Consider the following 23,102-nt stretch of genomic DNA (forward strand, 5'->3'; position numbering starts at 1 on the left):
CCCTGGATGGGTAGACTCGCCCCGGTTTACGGTAACTTTTTTTGTGTATTTTTCTCGCTTACATATTAATTTGCGTTCGCTCTCGCTTAAATATTAACAAATGTGTATACTTTTTTATACTTCATTATTAGCAAGAATTCTGAAAATAGATATGAAAGATATAGATATAAAGGATAAATATATATAAATTAAAAATTTCCAGTAAAGCTTGCTTGTGATACCTACCGATCAGATGGAACGAAAAATGGATTTTTTTGAATTTCTTTCAGATGATCAGAATTATCACAAATCAATCTGGCAATGTTTGATTTGTATATCTCCTTCAATTGATCTTTAAAAAAGAAAAAAATAATCATAAGAAATTAATTAAGAATTTAATAATTATTGTATATTAAACTGAATATTTAAAAGCGTTAGACATAAAATGCTTCTATCGCCGTCCCCCAGTGGACTGATCGTTGAGACACGGCTCCCAGCAGATCACCGAAGTCAAGCATCACTGGCTACGGTCAGTGTGCGGGTGGGTGACCACTTGAATCAGCCTGCGTAGGGACCGAGGGTGTGCGGTATTGGTCCTCGTTAAACTGTTCTACCGTAAAGTGCTCAACTTCGCATGCAGGTCGTCGGGCTACCGAAGCGGGGGTGCCATCCCCTCTGCAGAGGATCAAAATTGTGATGGCATGTCTTCGGATCATCCTCCGGGATGTTTCCCAGACCGTCGCCAATAGCCCATTGTGCAGCTCTAGTGCGACGTAAATGAACAAAAACAGCTTCTATCGCCATAAAAATTAGCGCACCAAAAAAGAATTGTGGGAATGTAACGAAGTTTGGCATGGAGGTACGTGTCAGGCAGATATCTAAATGATGATTAGAAATGCTTTACGTAAAACCACCGGAAGGCGTTGAACTTGTTTTCTTCGAAGTATCAAACATGTAAGCAGAGCTTATTTGTATGCATTTATATTGTTGCACAGAGAAAAAATTTCTAAATTTAGATGCCGTTACTCCGCCAATGAAGATAATATAAACAGCTGTCAGAGTTCGAAAAGGAAAAAAATCGGGATGAGGGAAGCCGGGCGGTCGACTTGGCGAAGAAACAGCCACTTTAACCATTCCAATTCCACAGTGAAAAGGTATTGGAAACGTTGGACTAGAGAAAGGGAAGCTTACACGGTGGGCAGGCACAGGACGTCCTCGACAGATCAGTAGTTGGGAAGATTGTCACATACGTCACGCACGCATAGCGCCAACTGTCTCATTGTCCTCCATCCGGACACCGACAGCACCTTCACTAGGGGCCTCTGTGTCGGTTTGTACCTGTATCGGTTTGTACCACCATCACAAGGCGCCTGGCGGAAGAACATTTTCTATCTTGGCGTCCAATATATGTGCTGCCATTGACAACCACCATAGTCTCCTTTTAGAGTGGTGTCACGCTGGACGGGATTGAACAACAACCGAATGGAACCAACACGTCTTCACCGACAAATCTAGATTCAATTTGGGCATTGATGACAATCATTTACATGTATGGAGACCTCATGTTGAATATCTCAAACCTACCCACGCTGTTTAGCGACACGCCCCACTGCTTCTACTGCTTACGTGATGGATCTCGCAGGAGCTATTTTTCAACAGGGCAATGCTCGGCCACACACAACAAGGGTGACACAGAATTGCTCCGCCACATTACCACCCTTCATTGGCCTGCACAGTGCCCAGATTTGTCACCGATCGAGCATATCAGGGATCACTTGGGACGGCAAGTTGGATAATCTTTGAGTTTATACTACTTCTGCCTTACCGTATCGCATCGTGCATTCAGGCTAGTAGTGTCCCAACAGTGTACTCAAGCTATTTTTGTATTTTTTTCTGAAGTAAATAATCATTTTCCTTTCATGTTTTAATCACGTACTTATGTCATCGTTGTACGTAAAATTTCTTTCATTCTGACAACTCTTTCTTGGTATGCAAATTTAGTGTATATTAGACTGAAAACTATTACAGGGCTGATATCTACCCGGAAAAGATAAAAACCAATAGTAAGAAGACTTTTTTTTTAATCTTTCTTCGGGAACTTGACTTTTACCATTTATTAATAGGTAAAACTTACATGTTTACTCAATGTGTTTGATAACTGTAGTAAAAAGTGGTAGTTACAAAACTTTTACTGCTGCATATGGAACGAAAAAATTAAAATGTTCTTGCTATCGATTTTCTTAATATCTTTTGTATAATATTTTTATATATCTATTTTTTAATATTTTTTAATATCTTTTATCTATATAGCAGAGCTACTACTCAAAAATTATAATTAAAAATGTAATAAATACCAGAATGATATATTTCTTAAGAAAATGGAAAACAAAATAGATTAGAAAATGATAGAACTGATAGTTATTTTTAGAAATTCTGCGTCTGTTTCACATTAAAAAGCTCAAGGCAATATAATGAAAAGACGGGGATGACATTTTTACATCTAATTCATCCTTACTCATCCTACATCCTTTCCTCGAATAATACTTTTTTACTTAATGTTTGTAAAATAAAGCTTAATTTCGAATTGCTTATATTTATATGTAGAATGTTCTTGTTTGTTTTTTTGGAAATGCTTAGTATAAATTGATTGCTCTTTGAAATGCTTATAACAGAATTGATAGTTTTATAATTCTTATAACAAAACTAAAATTCTTAGAATACTTATAATACACATAGAATTCTTCTTGTAGAATGTTTGAAACAGAATACTTAATTTTGAAATGTTTACAATAAAATGATTCGAATTCTCGTGAAATTCTCATTATACATCGCTGGTAGCATAAGATTGTCACATTCACAAACGCTTTTATCAAAAAAGATTGTTATAAAATGCATACAAAACTCGTACAATGTTTATAATAGAATTGCTAATTATATAACTCTTATAATACACCGATATTTTTATAATATACTTAGAATATTTCATAATACTTCAATTCAGAACTGAAAATAAGCACTCACTACGTGGCGAGTCAACCATAAAAAGGGGCCGACTTAAATTAAATAAACAGCCGGCTCATTTTTTTTAATCGCTTAATGATAGAAGTATATCAATGTAGAAAGATACTCTGGAAGACAGAATTTTTATTAAAATGCCCAATGCTTCCATTCAAAATTTTGATCCTTCAAAACTCATCAATTCTTCGTGGAAAGATTCATGTGGAAGAAGAGTTCTTCTTTAACAATTCACATATTTCACAGTTGTAATGTATACATTAAATGTATATATTTTGCTTTCTCAAAAATTCTTAAATTCTTCAGTATGTCAGTATGTTTAACTAAATTTTGTCGCATATTTATATTATTTTGATTGTTGATTGTTGGTTGTTTTGATTTATATCCGTCCATTTTTTCTAATATAAATTTTTTAAAAATATAATTTAATCCAAGCAACAGCAAAAAAGATTTGGCAAAAATTTGCTATTAAATGAAAAGGACCAATCAAACAATCAATATCAACCTATTAAGGAAACACTGGGCATTAAATCATCAGAGTCCATCCACTGGCTATATATCACNATATATATATATATATACTACATAAAATAATGTTGAATGACTGCTACCTTTTGTAAAAGAAGCTGGCGTTTCAGGTCTTTCAAACCAAAATCTATCCCCATGGCGAGTTTTTTTAAATTGTCGCCCAATAAGACAGAGATGAGTGGGGCCTATCATTGTGCCTTTAACGTGGTTTTCTGCCAATGCTCCAGGAATAAAATCAACATCTTCAACGTCTCTGAAAAAAAAAACATAAATGCATTAAATAGTATACTAAACGTGTCAATTTCTCTTTTTTTTTTCTTTTTTTGGACAGAGAGATTCAGAGCAGCGTTATAAGATTAGGGCTCATCCTCAAGATTAAGAATTGTACAGTAACATAATAACTTAATTTTATGTGTTTAAAATGTTTATTATTGACTAAAATTTCATTCTAATGAGCTCAAATTTAGCTGTTCGATTTCAAGTTACTGGTTTGACGCTTAGGTGGCAGAGCCTGGAGATTTGATTGCCAAATCTGTAAATCACAAAAAAAAATAATAATAATTTTTTTAGAGCCTATTTGAAAGTTCAAACTTAGCTGTTCTATTTTAAGTTATTGACTTGGCGCTTAACTTGTATAGCACACTAATTTGGCTGTCAAATCAGGACATTACAAAAGTTTATAATAAATAGGTAAAAACTATTATTTCAATGCAATTTTCGTCAATAATTATCAGAAAACACAAAATTAACATGATGCAAAAATAATTTGAGTATATAAAAGTACCAGTCAAATGCAAATAAGTAGCCATAATATACAATAGTCCACAATTAGCCAAGACTAAGATAAGCAAATATCGTGATCCTCAATAAATGCACCGTCGTTGCTGATTAAATATTCGCTGATTAAATTTCGTATTAAATATTTGCTGATTAAATATTCGTTCGATCGAAGAGTTACGATTCTTGACATGTGTACTACCGAAAAAAAAACAGTATCAATAAGCTTTGTTATGTTTTTGAAGCATCCCTCCTCAGTATGACTTTACATTTGCATTAAATGCTTTCCTGCGAGCTGATTAATCAATCATACATAACCTGAAGTATACTTTTCCTACCTTCCCTTATAACTCTGAATGATGTAGCTCATATTGAAACAATATTTCTGACGCAATCACACATGTCTACTTTTCATTTGGGCAACCATTATATAAAATTGGTGGGTAATTTATTGATAAACAATTAATTTATGGAATTTATACATGGTTAATTAATGAATATGGATAGAATTAGTATTTACTCATAAGCTTCTCGGAGCATTTGTACTCGGAAAGGATCCATAATGTCATAGAGGTCATCCCAAGATTTGACTTCTGATAATCCACAAACAGCTCTCCATTTTGTGTAAGGTGGTATTCCATGGTCTCTTGACCTCTGAATACCAAGAGATGCCAAATCAAATCCGTAATCAGTTCCAGTAAATGGAAACAGTTTCGTTCGAGCCTATAAAAAAAAGAAATAGTTAATGAGTTATTAGTGCTGACACATCATGCTTGAGACAATTTTTGTATGAGCATCTGTTTTATACTCTCCAAAAGAAGACACCAGATTACGGTCAGTGACAAGCAAAAAATACTCCAGTCACTGACCGTAAAAATAAATCTATGTCTGTATGGTTAAAATGACGTCAAAATGCAGGTCAACATGTAATTTTTTTATTTTTTTTTTTATTTTTTTTTTATTTTTTGGAAAATGTATGGCGACTAACTGAAAATTAACGATATGCAGGTAAAAGTTACGTTTCGGCTGGACTTAGACCCTTGTATGAGACTCAGGCGATTTGTTTTTCGATTAAATCGTGGAATGACGTTACATAGTATAGTGGTGCCCTCTGCCGGAAAGTGAGAGAGATGCGTGCTCGTTACCAGTAATGTAGAAAAAATGCAAGAAAGTTGTTCTTTGGACCAAACCCATGTGACTATAGTCTGGTGCTGAAACCGTCATGAGTGTATATATTCTCGAATTAAAAAGCTTTATATAATAACCGTATACCTGGGATTTTTCCCCAAAAATAGGGATCAGGCTGCATAAAATAACGGTCACTTCCCCAAATTTTATGAAAATTTCTTAGAGTGTACAGTTCTTATTGCCTCCTTAGAAAAATAGAACTATAACTGAGTGTAAAGAAGTGTAAAAAAATAACTGTGAAATTTTCAAATGGAAATATTTTTTTTTTCACTATTTATTAGTATACTCAAGAACATTCTCGTTTCGTTCACCAACAACTAACTATATTTGCCACAGTAAAATTTTCTTTCCGGTCTATTAAAATATCGTTGTATAGAAATTAAAAATATTCGATTAAAATATTCCACGATTTATTATCTTAATGTAGATTTGGCTTCTCATATTTAGATCCCGATTCTATTGAAATAAAATTTTGGCATTATCATTTTTCTCGGCTACAGTTGCAACTTCATCGACGTAATTTTTTTTATGTCCTATTTAATCTTTGGTTACTTAACCTCGTTAAATGTTTCCGCCAAAAAATTTAAATTAGTGCAAAAAAGTTACACTTTCATAATTATTTTCAATTTCGTATTCATCATTTTAATAGATTATATTACTAGACATAGTTTTACACAAAACACACAATGTAAAACATAACTTATTTACTCTTTAGCAATTTTTTACAAGTTTAAATCCCGATTTAAAAATGTTTGTCTTAAAACTGGACGTAATTAGGTAACATCTTTTTTTTTTAAATGAAGAAGCACCACTCTTAGTTGTAAGCCTTTAATTTGACATAAATACCAAGATCAAAAACGCAATGAAAGAAGAGAATTCTAAGAAGGGATGACAAATATATATTACAAATATAAAGTTTTAAATTAGGCATTGAGAAAGACTTTATTGTTCAAAAAATATCTTACAACTTGTATTAATTTTATTTAGTTGTTGTTCATTTACGTCGCACTAGAGCTGCACAATGGGCTATTGGCGACGGTCTGGGAAACATCCCTGAGAATGATCCGAAGACACGCCATCACAATTTTGATCCTCTGCAGAGGGGATGGCACCCCCGCTTCGGTAGCCCGACGACCTGCACGCGAAAACGAGCACTTTACGGTAGAACAGTTTAACGAGGATCAATACCGCACACCCTCGGTCCCTGCGCAGGCTGATCCAAGTGGTCACCCACCCGCACACTGACCGTAGCCAGTGATGCTTGACTTCGGTGATCTGCTGGGAACCGTGTCTTAACGATCAGTCCACTGCGGGACTAATTTTATTTTATTTAGACGAAATCAAGAAAAAAAATCAGGAATCCTTATATGAAAAAAACTGAGTCATACCACATGATTTTTTTGGCCAATAAAAATGCACCGACAATATGGAAAATGGCTATTTTTGCTATTGCGTTTTAATCATATATGGAGAAATGCCTGGTTTTTCCCGTGTTTAATTCTGTTGAGTTTAAGAGTTCTTTTTGTTTGTATTGTAAATGGTATGGATTTATATTGATTTTATATGGAATTTATATGGATTTATTTCCTATACAGCTATGTAGGTAACAACATTATTTAAATGAATATTATCTTTGTACTGAAATGAGCAAAATGAAAGCAACGTTATAAGAAAAGGGATGTTTTTCGAAACCTCTGTTCTCATATAAAGTAATATTTTTTTTATGAATATTAGGCTATTTTCAAAACTGTTGTGAATTTGTAACAGTTATTCGCGACTGTTGGGTCAAGTTTAGCACATCTTTAACCAGTGCCCTCTGTGCTAATTCTAAAATTTGGGCGAAATATGATTGTAAAGAAAAGTCAAAACATTGTGAAATATAAAAATGTTTGTGATCTGGTTTTTTTAATTTTAAAAAAATCTCATAAAAATCAGCAGAAATTAAAGAATTGAGTGAGGAACATTTTTTTTATTCTTAATTTATTCCTAATACAAATTCATGTGTGGGTTTCAAATCTAAAACTAGGTTTGCTTCCTTAACTACAGGTTTTTTTAATGACATTTTTAGTCTATTTTTGTAGAAAAAACATTAAGTTAACATGATTAAAAACATGAGTTTAAAAACAATATATATAACAGGGGGTCATAGAAATGTTGCGACAAACTTCTAGGAAAATTAGGGCACATCATCATGATTAAAATTGCATAGAAAACCATACAAAGAAATTTTATCGCATTGTGGTACTTCCATATCATTACTTGTTTAGAAGCACAAGAAAAAAACAGTTCATATTAGGGAAACGCCCCTAGTGGCGCATGATGACATTTCCGGTCATGGTTTCCTATACAATTTTAATCCTGATGATGTGTTCTAATTTTTCCAGAAGTGTTTTGCGATATTTATGTAACTCACCGTTTAAAGATTTTAAACCTGTACATTTCGATTTAAAAAAATAAAATAAAATCTCACTAATAAAAAGCGCGGGAGAGAAAACCCAATTGCAAATTTTAAACTAGCGAAACAAAAGTATTTAAAATTTCTTAAAAAATCCAAAGCTACAGAAAAGAAGAAAAAAATTTTTCACAGTGTTGTTCATTGACCTTGATAATTTTTATCGAGGTGAAAAATTCTCGCCAAATCGGTAATTTATAAGAAAATAATAATAATTTTTAAAATATTAAAGTTATTTATCCGTTCTAAAGCTCGGATATTTTTTTACGGTCAGATAGTACATATAGTTTAAAGTTATAGCTTTGCTTGAAATATAACATATTAAGGTATATAATATAAGGTATATAAATAATATAATATGGTACATAATATAAGGTATATAAACTGTAGATATTTTATTTTCTTTAACAAATGAACTTAGAAAAACAGTTATCTGTTCCTTTCTTTATAAGAAAAATTACTACTTACATCATTAGTGATGAAGCTGTCAACAGTATGAACTTTTTGTTGAGTAGCCCCTTTTATAATCCAATCAAGTCCCTTGTTGTGCAATAAACTCACGTTGAAGAATGTATAATGAAGCATCAATTTCGTAGTATTTTGATTTGGACCAATCAACAAAATGTCTTCCTAAAAAAGCAACACAAGCTCATAATGTTATTTTTTTTTAAATTTTAACAACACTTGCGGTAAATTACAACTATAAGGTATATATAAAACAAGTCCCGCAGTGAACTGATCGCAAAGATTCGGTTCCCAGTAGAACACCGAATTCAAGCATCACTGGTTGGGGTCAGTGAGCGGGTGGGTGACCTTTCTGATCAACCTACTCAGGGCAAGATATCGGTCGTCGTTAAACTGTTCTGGTGTAAAGAGCTCGACTTCGCCCTCAGGTCATCGGTCACTAAGGCTACCAAAGTGTGAGAGCCATTCCCTCCGAAGAGGATCAAAATTGTGATGCCACGTCTTCGGATCATCCTCGGGGATACTTCCCAGACCTCCGCGAATAGCCAACAACTCCTAGAAGAGAGAAGATCTGAGCACATGTAACACGCATAAACAAGCCCAAACGTAATGCCATCTTTTGTATCTCCCCCACTGCGCAGATTAATAGCCCAGGCTTAGTGACATCTTCCTTTCCTCCACTGCGCAGTTTATGTTTGTTACGCCGGACTACTAAATTGATCCGTAACGAGGCCTTCTCTCTGCCAGGAAGTGTTGTAATAGCCCATTGTGCAACACTAATGCGTCGTAAATAAAGTACTACCACTACTATTACTACTAGAGATAAAACAAATTATCTATATGCTATGGTGAGAAAAACTTTCTAAATAATATTTTCCAAACCAAAAAAAAATAACTTTTTATTTAAGGAAAAAAATCATTTTTCTCCAACTTAAAAAAACCCTATAACTTAAACGAGAACTTTGAAACTTCATATAACTTATTTTGACACAGAAATCGATTGAAATTTTAAATTTAAGAACTTTGCAATTAATTCTAAGTAAAAAAAAATTAATTACTGAAAAATAAATGAAAACTCATGAAAATCTATCCCATAACGAAATAATCAAAAGAAAAGATTAAAAGTCCACTTGTAAAAAAAATTATAATAATTACCTGTATGAAACTATGTCCGAATCTTAAGGCAGCTGCTGCCATAACATTATATACTGTTGGATTAATAGTTTCGTCATATCCTTCGTATGGCTTGTCTTGATCAATCTTCAAGTCAAAGTAATCCATTGCTTCGTCACCTAAAAATAAATGAGGTGTTCAGAATTACAACGCTGAAAAAATATTGTTTTATTTGTTTATGTGTTTTTTTTTTAAGTATTTTAAAAATCATAATAATCATTTGAATTAAAGCTGATTCAATCATCTTTTTGTTTTCTATTATAAATTTTATAGACCTTCGGGATATTTTATTAGTTTATTAACCTAATCATCTTTATCAATAGAAAAGAGAAAATCTGTCTGTATGAATATACGCTAATAACTCGAAAATTGGATCGTATTTTGTTCTATACTCTGTTGCAAGAATTCTCTCTGTTGTCTGCTTAATAATTCTACGATATATATCGTAAGAGATAGCACAAATTAATTCTGAAAGTCTAAATGTCTTATTTTGTAACTTTAAAAAAATCGTCTGCATTAACTAAGTAGCATATTTGAAGTCAGCCTCTCAAACTATTAAGATTGAGTCCAAGAACATGAAGATCCGATCATTAGATCAAAAGTTATTTAGAATGGTCCGTTTCCTCTTCTTGAAGTCGAATAGTCTTGGATTGGTATTGTTTACTTTTTGGCTTGTGCGCTCAAAACTAAGAGGCGTATGAATCAAAAACTCAACCAAAAGACGAACAGATAACAAGCACAAAGGCAACTTAAGAGGTAAGCACAAAGGCAACTTAAGAGTTAGATAGGGATTCGAACTCGATACTTCCAGGTTTCAGTTAGTTTGGCCAGAAGGTGATACTGGGTAAACTTGTTGTCGCTCCAGCTCCATATTGATCGGTTTCATCTTGTTGATGTGAAAAGGGTTCGCGATCACATTATACCGATTGTCTCGAAAACGTGGCCTTCCCCTTGAACTATAATTGGCTGAAACGGATATGCTTTTCTTTCCTTAGTTCTTCTGAAAACACCAAAAACATTTGGAAAAATTATTTTTTTGAGGATAAACAAATGACCCTCTCATTTTTGATAATTATATTAAATGACCGCTAAAACTGGTGCAGATTTAACAACGAGGTTTTTGACCAACCACTTTTTATTTTTAAAAACATTAAAATAAAGCAAATTGCTTCATTGTGGACATCCAAATGATGACCATAATTCCCTAGTCATTTCTTGATTTAAATTTTTTCTACCCTGAAAAGTGTTAAGAATAGTTTTCAGTTTGTCCAGTAAGATATTTTTGAGTATTGAAATCTAGTCAATAAAGCCAATATATATAATAAAAAATTCAAAAAATCAATGATAGTTTTCGTGCATTTAACTAACAGATTCAGTTAGTTAATCTTACAAAAAATTGATAGTTTTGGAAAAAGAGGTACTATTATTTAAATATTGGCATATATTACCTAATATAATATTCAACCAATCAGAATACATCACGTTCTGAATTTCAGCAATTACAATGCGACGAGCTTCCTGGTATAATCTCTCGTCGTTCCAATAAGGATTTATGTCATGTAACTCTTCAGCAACTCTGTTATGTTCTCTATACCATAACACGTGCATAACAGTCAGTTCTGTCAGCATATTTGCACGGCGATCACCTAGATATGGATTGGTATTTTTAGTGTACTAGAATAAAATTCCTCAAAAAATATAAAACCATTCCTGTAAATTGCACTCCTGAAAAAAGGGTTAGAACTTTACATACTTGGCAAGCAACTATAGTTCGTTCACCAGGAGTTGACACTTGGCTCCGTTTTCATCTCGTAGTATCCAACGATACTATTTCGCTATTTTTGGGAGAAGGATGTGTACAAGGTTGCTGTTTAGCAATCGTATGATAAAAATATTAATTTCGCAATCTTTATGTGCATTTTTTTTAACATTAAATATTTCTTAAATTTGATGATGCTCCTCTTTTTTGAGTGAATAGTTTGTCTTTTTTGAGACATTTTGCTGCAATATATTTAATTAACTAGAGTAACGAAAGGTATAATAGCAGGTGATAAAGTGAAGTAAGTGACTGAAAAAGAATTCACTGTTTGCGTTTGGTACGCATTAAGGGTTGTCTCAATTTCAGGAGCGGAGACGTTTCTCCTCTTACTTCCAAGCTGAAATGCTCTTACTTCGTCAGAGGAGGTGGAGCCAAGTGCCAACTCCTGATGAACGAAATATACCCAAGAAATGGAACAATCGTAAGGATGGAGCCTTTTACCCAGGGTCCCACACTGGTGGCATTAGATCGTTATTATATCTGTATATAATTATAACAATTCATTTTTTTATAATTATTGTTAATATTGAAATTAAGAAACATAAAAATGATACGTATAAATATCACGATAAAATAAAGAAACATATAAATGAAATCGAAAATAAGGAACTAATCTCATTTCTGAGTACCTCGTACAGAAGAAAAAAAATTCCTTTTTGGTAAAAATTATGGAATAAGAAATACGATAAATAACTTTAACTGATTCTCTAAGCGGAACATATCTATAATAATATAATGAAGAGTTTGTCTGTTCGTTTGTCTTATATTTTCTGAACCATTTGTTCTACAACGCTGAAATTTGGACAGTGGGTTAAAGGGGCAATTTTAGCCCTAAAAAATATGTTCGAAAATTCCAATTTGTCCGTTCGGAAAAGATGTTTAAAAAAGGGAATTTTTGCAATGGAATTAAACTGCAAATGATTCTTTTTTTTCCCTATATATTAAAGATAACGTAATTGAGGCTTCCTAGATTGTAGCTATCAATAGAAAACACATTTTATTACCCATATATTAAGATTTAATTATTTTTATTCGTTGTAACTGATAAATTCAATTATCACCATGAACGTGGTAGCATAGGTGAAGTATGTCAGCAAATTAGTATTCCTAAAGCTATCTGTAACCAATATTTTAGTGTCTATTTCATTTACAGTTATGATTTAAAAGATGTTTCGATAAAACTAAATTATTTGCAATCAACGGCATTTTATTTGTTTTTAATTTTTATAACAGTCGTTGAACATTCGACCCGATTTTTTGAGTTTACGACTACCAATGTTCAACTCCGCATCATTGTAATTTTGAACCCAATCCGGAAGACAAGAGAACTCCTGGATCAAGTATTGGGAGAAATTTGCCTTCGTATGGGACCGTTTGATGGTACTAACCCATATTTGCGTTACATAGAAAGAAAAATCACGAAAACCTCCCATGGTTAGCTTGACTATTACATATAGTCCACTAAATATAGTTTATATAGGAGATTATATATATGGCCATCGTTTAACAGTCAATCCAATTTTTGAGTTTACGACTACCAATGGCAATTCCGTAGCCTTGTAATTTTGAACCCAATACAGAAGACGGGGAACTCCACCAAGTATTGGGAGAAATTTGCCTTCGTATGGGACCGTTTGATGGTACTAACCCACATTTGCGTTACATAGAAAGAAAAATCACGAAAACCTCCCATGGTTAGCTTGACTATTACATATAGTCCACTAAATATAGTTTATATATGAGATTATATATATGGCCATCGTTTAACAGTCAACCCAATTTTTGAGTTTACGACTACCAATGGCAATTCCGTAGCCTTGTAATTTTGAACCCAATACAGAAGACGGGAAACTCCACCAAGTATTGGGAGAAATATGCCTTCGTGTTGGACTATTTTGATGGAACTGATTCGGATATGCGTTAGGAAAACCACGAAAAAAAACCCGGTTAGACTGACGGCAAGGGGACTCTAACACATGATCCGTCTACCACTGAGGATATTCTTCGTCAGCACTGAACCATGGTCACCTCATTAGGAGACGAGCGCTCAATTCTCTGAGCCACCGCGGCTCATTTCAATAACATAGGCGAAAATCTAGGATGATGAGAAATTCATTTGCTTAAGCGAATCGCAGCAGTAAAATATTTAAAAAGTTTTATCTAAGGCAGGGATGGGCAAACTTTTTTGGTCGAGGGCCAAAAATCGAGGGGAAAAAATGTTTGATGGGAATTTTAAAAAAAAGCGATATACAAGTTTTAATTTAAATATTTAGTGAGATGAATGAAATTGCGATTTCATTTTTAAAAGTACCTTATATTAAGGTTCAAAGTGATATATGCTTATTTTAAGGAACAAGGCTAAATGTTTTTCTGTTAGTCTACTTCTGAAATGATTTTTTTCTAAGGTTCATAGTTGAAAACTCTTGTTCACATATATAAGATTAAGCAAACATAGCGCTGATTTTCTGGGCATGAAATATTAAATTTTGAAAACTAGCTTTTGTTAATGATTTGTCAAACTTTGGCATATTTAGAAACAACTGCTTCAGATGATTGTTAGATTGTCCGCTCGTTGGATCTTAAAATGCGCAGTCTGCCAAATGCGAAGTATAATTTAACTATATTAGATTCCTCGAGAAAGACAAACGCTAGTTAGAGCCAATCTACGGCTATTCTATGAACTTCTACTTTCAACATTTTACCAATTGAAGCTGTCTGTGCTAACTATTTCCATCAATTTATGTTTTGTAGAACAAAAATAGAGAAAGTAAAAAGGTCATCAGTACTTTGTTAAAGAAGGAAAAACAGAAATAATTGCAAATAGTTGTCAAGATGTATATTGTTTATATTTGCCACTGATCGGCAAATTAAAATTCTATCCGCGGGCCGGATAAAACCTTCCGGCGGCCCACAGTTGGCCCGCGGGCCGTAGTTTGCCCATCCCTGATCTAAGGCCTCGCTCAGCCTGTGGTGTGCAGATGGTATTGCACTTTATTGTTGAACATATTTTACTTATCGATTGTGCTATTCGGTATGCATTATTAATCCTTATGTTGTTCACGAAATTCGCATATTTAAACGAGTAAAAATATTTTATTGAAACATACCCTCAGAACATTATCCTGGAAATTATTTTGTCAAAAATAAATAAAATTTTAAGTATTTCCTTTTTATAGTACACGAAATTTAATATTGTGCTACTAGTTTCAAAATATAATTGCGTGAGATAAAGTCAGAATAAATCGTGTTCCATTTAAGATAGCACAAAATTAAATAGCACTTTTCCAGGAGAGCACACTATAAACCAAACACAAATCAAGAATTAAAATATAAATATAACCTGAAGCAAAACATCGATATTTTCCACAGTTTATATCTGAATCGTTTCCGTACACTGGAAAAAAAGCATTGTTGATTTTTTGGGTACGCAGTTGACCTAAATTAAAAAGAAAAAGTTGAAACAAATTATTTAAAACTCTAGTAATATATATATATATGTAAGTAAAAATATTGAAAAAATAATAAAAAATAATGACAAGAGAAGAAAATTATTAAAAATACTTTTCAAAAGTATTTTTTAAAAAAAATTATTTTTTAATTATTCAAAAAAAAAGTTGCATTGATTTACACTGATCTATTTTAACATTTTGCGATCAATAATAATTTAAAAAATTAACAATGCAAGTGAAAAACAGTTTGCAAGAACGTAACAATAGCGCAACAGATGCTATCTCTTTCATACCCAAGGAAACTGTTGATGAATTCCCCCACCCGCAATCACTACCTCCCCTCTTTCTTCTGCTTCACGTGTGTAACGGAAAAAAAGTAGAAGAAATTTATGCAAATTCTCTACAATGATTTAGTGGGGGGGGGGGTGAAATGCTTGAATAATCTAACTTGAAGGTCAAGTTTTTTCTATTTTTTTATTTTTACTCTCAGAAATATTCAATTCCGAAATTTAAATATGTTCTAGTAAAATGATGCAACACGATGAGCACGTGGCTAAAAGAGGAATGCGTGAACTGTTTTATTTATTTTAAATTTAACTGTTATTTTATACTGTTGTTTAATAATTTGAGTTAATTATGACTAGGATATAAAAAATTTATTATGAAAGAAATAATGCGTTCGTGATCATTTTAGGCTTTAAGGCAGGGGTCCCCAACCTTTTTGTACCTAAGAGCAAATACCAGAATATCGGTCCAATGGCGGGCACCATTTATTTTTTCAAGATAAATTTATAGTTGGTATGGTAAACATAGGTAATAATACACACCACATATAATGCACAAAAAATTTAATTTTAAAAATTAATTTATCATATAAATATAATTAGTATTAATATCCTTTGGAAAATAAATTATTACTAAATTGTTTGTAAAACATATGTAGCATAAAAATTATTTATGAATACACTCAATGTGATCTTTGACATTGCATTTCATTGGCCAGAGCTTCATAATTGGGAGAATATGATGAAATTCCTGCTCGCAAGCAATCGTCAAGGTGTTCATTTGTAAGTCGTGATCTATATTTTGATTTTATAATATTCATTGTTGAAAACAATGATTCACACAAGTATGTGGAACCAAAAAACGACTTTATTTTATATGCTGCTCTTTTTAAGAAAGGAAATTTATTTCTGTCAACTATATTCCAGAATTTCTCATCTGATATAATAGTTTTGAGGATAATGTCATTCTGAAGATCCAAAATTTCTATCTCCACTTCTTCTTGTCTCACTTGAAGAAATTCTGAAATGTATGTTGCTATTTCGGTTACGTTTATTTGGTTGGTAAAAGGATTTACAAAAAAGGTGACCATAGGCTCGATGCTATTAAATTGTTGAAAGCGCTTTTCAAATTGATCTTGAAGTAATTGGAGGTTGATGACAAATGTTGATAAATCAATTTCACTGTCACCTATCATTTTTTTCATGCATGGAAAATGGGCAAGAGACTTCGTTTTCAAATGTGATATCCACAAAACCAGCTTAGCTCTGAAAGAGTTTATAGCCCCTATCATTCTTGCTATATGTTTATCCTTTCCCTGCAGCTCCAAGTTTAAATTATTTAGTTTTTCCATTATGTCTGTTACGAAAGATAGATCCGCTAGCCAAAGAGGATCGTTTAGCTCTAAAAATATTTGGTTTTTGGCTGCAAGATAATTTTTTATTTCTTCAATTAAGTGTATAAATCGATCAAGTACTTTGCCTTTACTGAGCCAGCGTACTTCAGTATGTAAAATGAGGTCAGCATCATCAGGATTTTGCAACAGGGCCTTGAAAAGTCGATGCTGCAAAGGAGATGCTCGAATTAAATTGACAATTTTGGTAACAATTTTTATTACGTGCCCAAATGGTAGTACTTTACCGCACAAAACTTCCTGGTGGATAATGCAGTGATATGACATAAAACTTGGAAATGTCTCATCTTTTTTACAGAGAGCAATAAAACCATTCACGTTTCCCACCATTGCTGGTGCCCCATCAGTGGTTATCGCTGACAATTTCTGAAGAGGCATATTTATCAAACTTGCAAATGTTATAAATGTTTTATAAATATCCTCTCCTGTTGTCCGTCCTTTCATGGGCAACATTTTTGGTAGCTCTTCTTTTACTGTAAAATCACTTAATACCATTCTCACCATAACTGCTAACTGTGCTGTGTCTGCTATGTCTGTAGACTCGTCGAATTGTAGTGAGAACCACTCACATATTTCCAAATCACTCTGCAATTGATTTTGCATATCTCTTGAAATGGCTCCTATTCTTCTTGTAACAGTATTATCTGATAACTGTAAGTCTTGTATTGCTGAAATTATTTCATGTTTGTTGGAAAATCCCTCAAATAAACAATCAGCACCAGTAAGAAATACTTCTTTTATTAACTCACCATCCAGAAAGGGCTTTTTTTTCTTTGCGAGCATATGAGAAATTTTTAAAGAAGCAATAGTGGCATTTTTAGATTTTATCTTAGTACTTGTAAAAAGCGACTGTTGTACAGAAAGAGTTGATTTTAACTGCTCTATTTTCTTTTTTCGAATTGCAGATTTAAGTGGATAGCTCGTATTAAAGGTAGAATGAACTGTTTGGAAATGACGTTCAACATTATGTTTTTTCGGCACCGCAACACTATTTCCACATAACAAGCAAACACATTTATCTTTTGAATTGACGAAGCAATATGATTCCTCCCATTCGGTATTAAAATTATAGGTACGCTGCCTTTTGCTTGATCCACTCATTTTAGTGTAAACAAAGGAAGTATTTAAAAATAATGAAGAAGTAAACGCTGTATGCAAAAAATATGAACATAAAAAGTATAAATCGAAAAAGAAATCGACAAAACGAATGAATGAACGTTATTTCAAAGCGATTTTCAAGAGACGAGTTTCGAAAAAACGCCTTCGTAGTACAGCTACTGTAAAAATGGACCGATTCATTTTATTTCAGGTGTGGGCGACAGTGGAAAATAGATCAGCTACATTTAGCTCTGTTCTGGGGGGATGAAGGTCGTTTTCCTGGTGACTTCTATTTTGTTAGCGTTTATCATCTTTATTAAAAAAGCTTAAAATTTTTTTTAAAAATGCAGTCTTTTAAGGGAAAACGGAAAACTGAAATATTTTATAGTCGGGCACAAGCAGCGGGCACACCTAAAACCATCGAAGGGCGCCATGGTGCCCGCGGGCATAGGGTTGGGGACCCCTGCTTTAAGGTATCCGACTGGTTTCGACAACTTCTTTTTTAAATATTAATATGACATTTTAAAAAACTAGTTTCTATGTTTTATTATTATAAAATTAGCACAAAAAATTTTTTTAATTTTATTTTTCAAAATGGTCCTTTTTTTGTAAAAATGAGACATTTTTTTGCATGTATGCTAAACAACGTAAAACAACTATCGTGCTAAACAACTATCATCCAAAACAAAAAATCCTTTGAGGATTTTATCTAGAAGGATATGAACTATGTTTTGAACTATTATCTTAAAATCAAGGGTATATACTACTGAGCCTGGGATCAATATAGTAAAAAGAGCAATTTTCTACACGTGCCTGCGAAAAAACTTGCATAAAGAATGAAATTCTACTTTATTTCTCTTAGTTTGTACTTCAAAACATGTGTGCTATCAGGGGCGGATCCAGAAATTTTTCCTGGGGGGGGGGTCATAGACTCAGATTCCCCCCCCCCCACAGTTAATTTTTTATCAAAAAAAAATTTTTTTTAAATACTTTTCTGAAAGAAAAAAACTGAGGTTTTTAATGCTAGTCTTCTCATTTATTTTTTTCATAATGAACAATACATAAATAATTCAAGTATTCAACATCTTTAAATAATAAATGTAATGCGTTTTTTAGAAACTTTGGCAAATCTGTCAATGATTTTTTCAACATCCAAATCCATTTCTTCGATGAATGTTTAATAATGCGAGTTCATTTAATCGTTCTTGATTTTGAGTTGCTCTAAGCCAAGTTTTGAGGCATCCAGATTTTAGTTACGAGTTTAGCAAGTTTCCCATCTTCACCTTTATACGATCTTTGGTTAAATCTGTTGAAACGCGCTTGGAGCGCTTCAACATTATTAAAGTTTACAATGAAACTAAGATGAATTTCGTTTTAATCTTTTGGATTATGATTCTGGAAACAGTGAAGAACATAATTAGATGGAGAAAAAAAATCAATTTTTCCGACCTACCTAGATGTATATACTCCCTTAAATAATTTTTAAAATGTTTTATTTCTGTTGTGAACTATTAAAAAAATTATTATTTTTATTTTTTTTCAATTTGGGGGGTCATGACCCTCCCCCCCCCCGCTGGATCCGCCACTGTGTGCTATAATCAGGGCCGTATTAACCTATAGGCACATTAGGCACGTGCCTAGGGCCTACGAAATTCAGGGGCCTACGAAAAACTTGGGAGAAAAAAATTTGTAGACAAAAATAATTTAGCTTTAAAAACAACAAGTGTATTTTGCACAAAATTATGAAGATACAAATAAAAATATAATATTTTTCGGTAATAAATTATTTTGCAGAATCTTATGATCATATTAATCATATTAATAAAATCATAATCATTAGTGAATCATATTAATAAAAATGTTTAAAAAAATATGCAAGAAAATTTTAGCATATATTTTGAAAAGAGGGGATTAGTGGGGGAGGGCCCAAAAACGGCTATGCCTAGGGCCTACGAAAGGTACAATCCGGCTCTGGCTATAATCATAAACACTCATGAAAAATTTTAGAAAAGTGGTGTAAAATGTGGAGAGAAAAAACCTAATTTTGAGATAAACGCATTTGAAGACTTAAAATCACTAGTCAATCCACTGTTATCAACTTGCACAAAAACTGCTATAATTGGATACAAACTGTAAATAATTGGAATACAAACAAAAGTATTTTTAGAAAGCTACTACTACAGGAATTCTAAATTTATTATTAACTTAATTTTGCGCAAAACGAGATTATTTGTTTATTTTTTATATCGATTTTTTAAAATTATTTTAAAGATTTTTAGCTGTTTATTTATATATTTGATACATTAAAATTTTAGTAATTTAAAATTAGTAAAAAAAACGGGATAAGTTCGTAATTGTTTTGTGTCGTACAATTTTGCGCAAAACAAGATTTATTTTATTTTATTCAATTATTATTAATATTTGTTTTTGAATTATTGTAAGAATTTTTAGCTATTTAATCATTTGATTTAATACTATTTAGATATTTCAAATCAAAATACGATAAAGCGACGTGATTCGATTATTCTGTATGGTACAATTACGATAAAGCGACGTGATGTGGTTGCGAACATTCGATAGTATAGTATTGAGGAAAAAAAACTTACCATGGTTATATGCTCTCAATGGTTTGGCACTAGATGCATCTGATCCATAGATAGTAGAAGCATCAATAAAAGATGTTGCCAGGTCCATCTGTTCTCTTCTACCTAGATATGTGTCAATAAATCTGTTAAGAAATGCTTCATTTATACTACTGTTTTGAAACCATTTACAACTAGCATGGTTTCAAAACCGTAAAAAAAAAAGAAAGTTAACTGGACATTAGAGATAGTTTAGCAGCTTTATGGTGCTGTCATCCATACGTAAATGACAATATCGTATTCTAATATTTCAGGGCAACAAATTAGGGAGTGCAGGGCACTGGAAGCTCTTCATCTGCTGAAAAGAATGAAGGAAATATAGTGGTGTCAACACCGGGACTCGAACCCCCGTTCCATCGGTCATGAGATTGGCAGATTAGCCCTCTCGGTTATAATATACACCTATCTGCAAGGAACTAAGTGGTTTCATTTGGTGGGACTAGTTAGTGCGATAAATTTTAAGTTTCTCCCAGTTGAAAATTTGAATACTATCTTATTTACGGTAATTTGACTGTTTTGTTTGAATACGGTAAAATAACAATCAAATTCATTGTTATTTACCCATTTTTTAGAGATTTTTAACTGTATATTGCATGGAAGTAATAACGTTTTCTTTATTTCAGCTTACTTACCAATGCATTCACCCTGAACAGGGACTGATCTTTTCAAATTGATGCAACTTATGTTCCTTGGTCCATAGAATGGATCGTCAGCTGGTACTTCGATCTGTAAACAGTTACTCGTCATCTCCTTCGAAGGATGCTTCCAAGAATTACTGTCGCAGCAAGGAAGAGTACCTAAAAGGTCCACACCATATAATAAATACATGGTATGTTTAAAAATTTCTTTCACACTTTTTTAAACATTCAAGCTCTTCATCTGTACACAAGTTTAAATTATTTCCCATTCAACTTCTTAAAAAAAATATTTATGCTTTTAACTACTGCATGACATGACATACTTGAACATGGTCAAAATTTTTATAACCTTTTACTTAAAAACCTTTCTATTAGGTTTATAGTCAATAATTACCCTATTCTTTTTTAATCGCTTTTTGTTGTAAGCTCTGAAACGAGTCTAACATTTGTACGGAAAATTTTTATATTAGTTTATAATTGTTATATAAGTTTATAATCAATAATTAACCTAATTCTTTTTAAGTCGTTTTTTGTTGTAAGCTCTGAAACGAGTCTAACATTTGAACGGAAAATTGTAATATTAGTTTATAATAGTTATATAAGTTTCTAATCAATAATTAACCTAATTCTTTTTAAGTCGTTTTCTGTTGTAAGCTCTGTAACGCGTCTAACATTTGCACGGAAAATTGTTATATTTTCAAAAATTATTCATGCAATTAATTTCAGAGAATCAAAAAAAGAGAATAATAACATTAAGAATATCTACCTGAGTCGTTTTTTCATATATTTTTTTTTAAATTTTTAGAAATCCCCTCTATATATAAATCTCTCCTTATATTAATATAAACAATATTATCAGACCATTATTAAAATAAACTTAGAATATTTTTATGAAACCAGAATTTCTGGTCATACTTTCGGTCAAACAACGGGAAATACGAATTCTTTGTTAATTTTTCGAGAATAAGTTGTTGTTGTTGTTACTTATGCTACTTGCCAATTCCATCAAGCCAGCCATGAGAAACCAAGCGAATTTTTAAGGAAGGGGGTGCGTTTCTTGTTTTTCAGTGGCTCCTTCTATGGCTATCACTGAAAATGTCAGATACACACACGTCACGGCCAGTTTCACAGGGAGAACCCATTCCTACTTCATCCATTCACTCATCCACAGATCGTAATTTTTACCGGAACCAGAGATCCAATTCAGTAACCCCAAAGGTGTTGGTTTCTTATAGGAACTAGGAGGTCTTTGTCACCCCGACAAACTGTGCATGCACCAGGCATCATTTAATGTACGGGGATTCACCAATTAATACGCGGGACTCTATCAAACTTACGTTCTCAGAAATACGTACCCAACATCCTACCAACGAGCCTATCCTGGCCCTTCTCTCAAAAGTAAAATTTTTTTAGTATAAACCAAACATTATTCATTTTTGATTTTTGCTAAAAACAAAACAAAGTTCATTCAATGAATATCGATGTCATAAGCATACGTTTTAGTGATAACCTTTCGTTATAATTAAGCTGAATATATAGATATGCATAACTATTGTAATTTACTTTAAAAATATTAACTAAGCAATATTCGTACATCTTTATTAATAATTCATTTTATGTTATTTACCAGAAGGTAGAGCTGTTTCAATCATATCGTGATCAACAAATAATCCAAAAATGAGGATTAACATGGAAACATCTATGTCCGGTTTCAATTTCTTTGAATATAGTTTCTGGCTTAAGTATCGTGCGAGGGGGAGTTCGTTGCCACTTTTTGCTTTTCTTAGACTTGATACACCTACAAAAAGAACATTTTCCATTCTATTTTACATATTTATTATAGAATGCAATTTCATCTCAAAGCAGAAAATTACAACTACGCAGAAATTGAACAGAATCGATTGAAAGGTAGAGAAATAAAAAGTTTAAAATGCTCCTATTTTTTCATTCAGAACAGAATCGATCGAATAGTAAAAAAAAATATTTAAAATGCTCCTATTTTTTTTACTCAGAACATCGAATAGTAGAGAAATAAAAAGTTTGAAATACACTCCTATTTTTTTTACTCAGAGCACGAATAGTGAAGAAATAAAAAGTTTATAATGCTTCTAATGTTTATTCAGAACAAAATCGATCGAATAGTAGAGAAATAAAAAGTTTAAAATACTCCTATGTTTTTACTC

The 23,102-nt window shown here is 32.5% G+C and overlaps 1 protein-coding gene across 1 annotated transcript in view; it reads right to left on the reverse strand.

Annotated features, from left to right (window-relative positions):
- Positions 1 to 23,102, reverse strand: part of LOC107444912 (salivary peroxidase/catechol oxidase) — a gene marked incomplete in the record, with an annotated part of 65,228 nt that overhangs the window by 4,406 nt on the left and 37,720 nt on the right. Inside the window, 10 exon segments of the mRNA XM_071183107.1 lie at positions 226 to 331; positions 3,606 to 3,775; positions 4,820 to 5,022; positions 8,408 to 8,569; positions 9,560 to 9,696; positions 11,026 to 11,223; positions 14,737 to 14,832; positions 20,246 to 20,347; positions 20,914 to 21,078; positions 22,547 to 22,717. Coding sequence (XP_071039208.1) covers positions 226 to 331; positions 3,606 to 3,775; positions 4,820 to 5,022; positions 8,408 to 8,569; positions 9,560 to 9,696; positions 11,026 to 11,223; positions 14,737 to 14,832; positions 20,246 to 20,347; positions 20,914 to 21,078; positions 22,547 to 22,717 — 1,510 coding nt within the window.

The sequence above is a fragment of the Parasteatoda tepidariorum genome, chromosome 7, assembly GCF_043381705.1.
Source record: "Parasteatoda tepidariorum isolate YZ-2023 chromosome 7, CAS_Ptep_4.0, whole genome shotgun sequence".
NCBI classification, from domain to species: domain Eukaryota; kingdom Metazoa; phylum Arthropoda; class Arachnida; order Araneae; family Theridiidae; genus Parasteatoda; species Parasteatoda tepidariorum.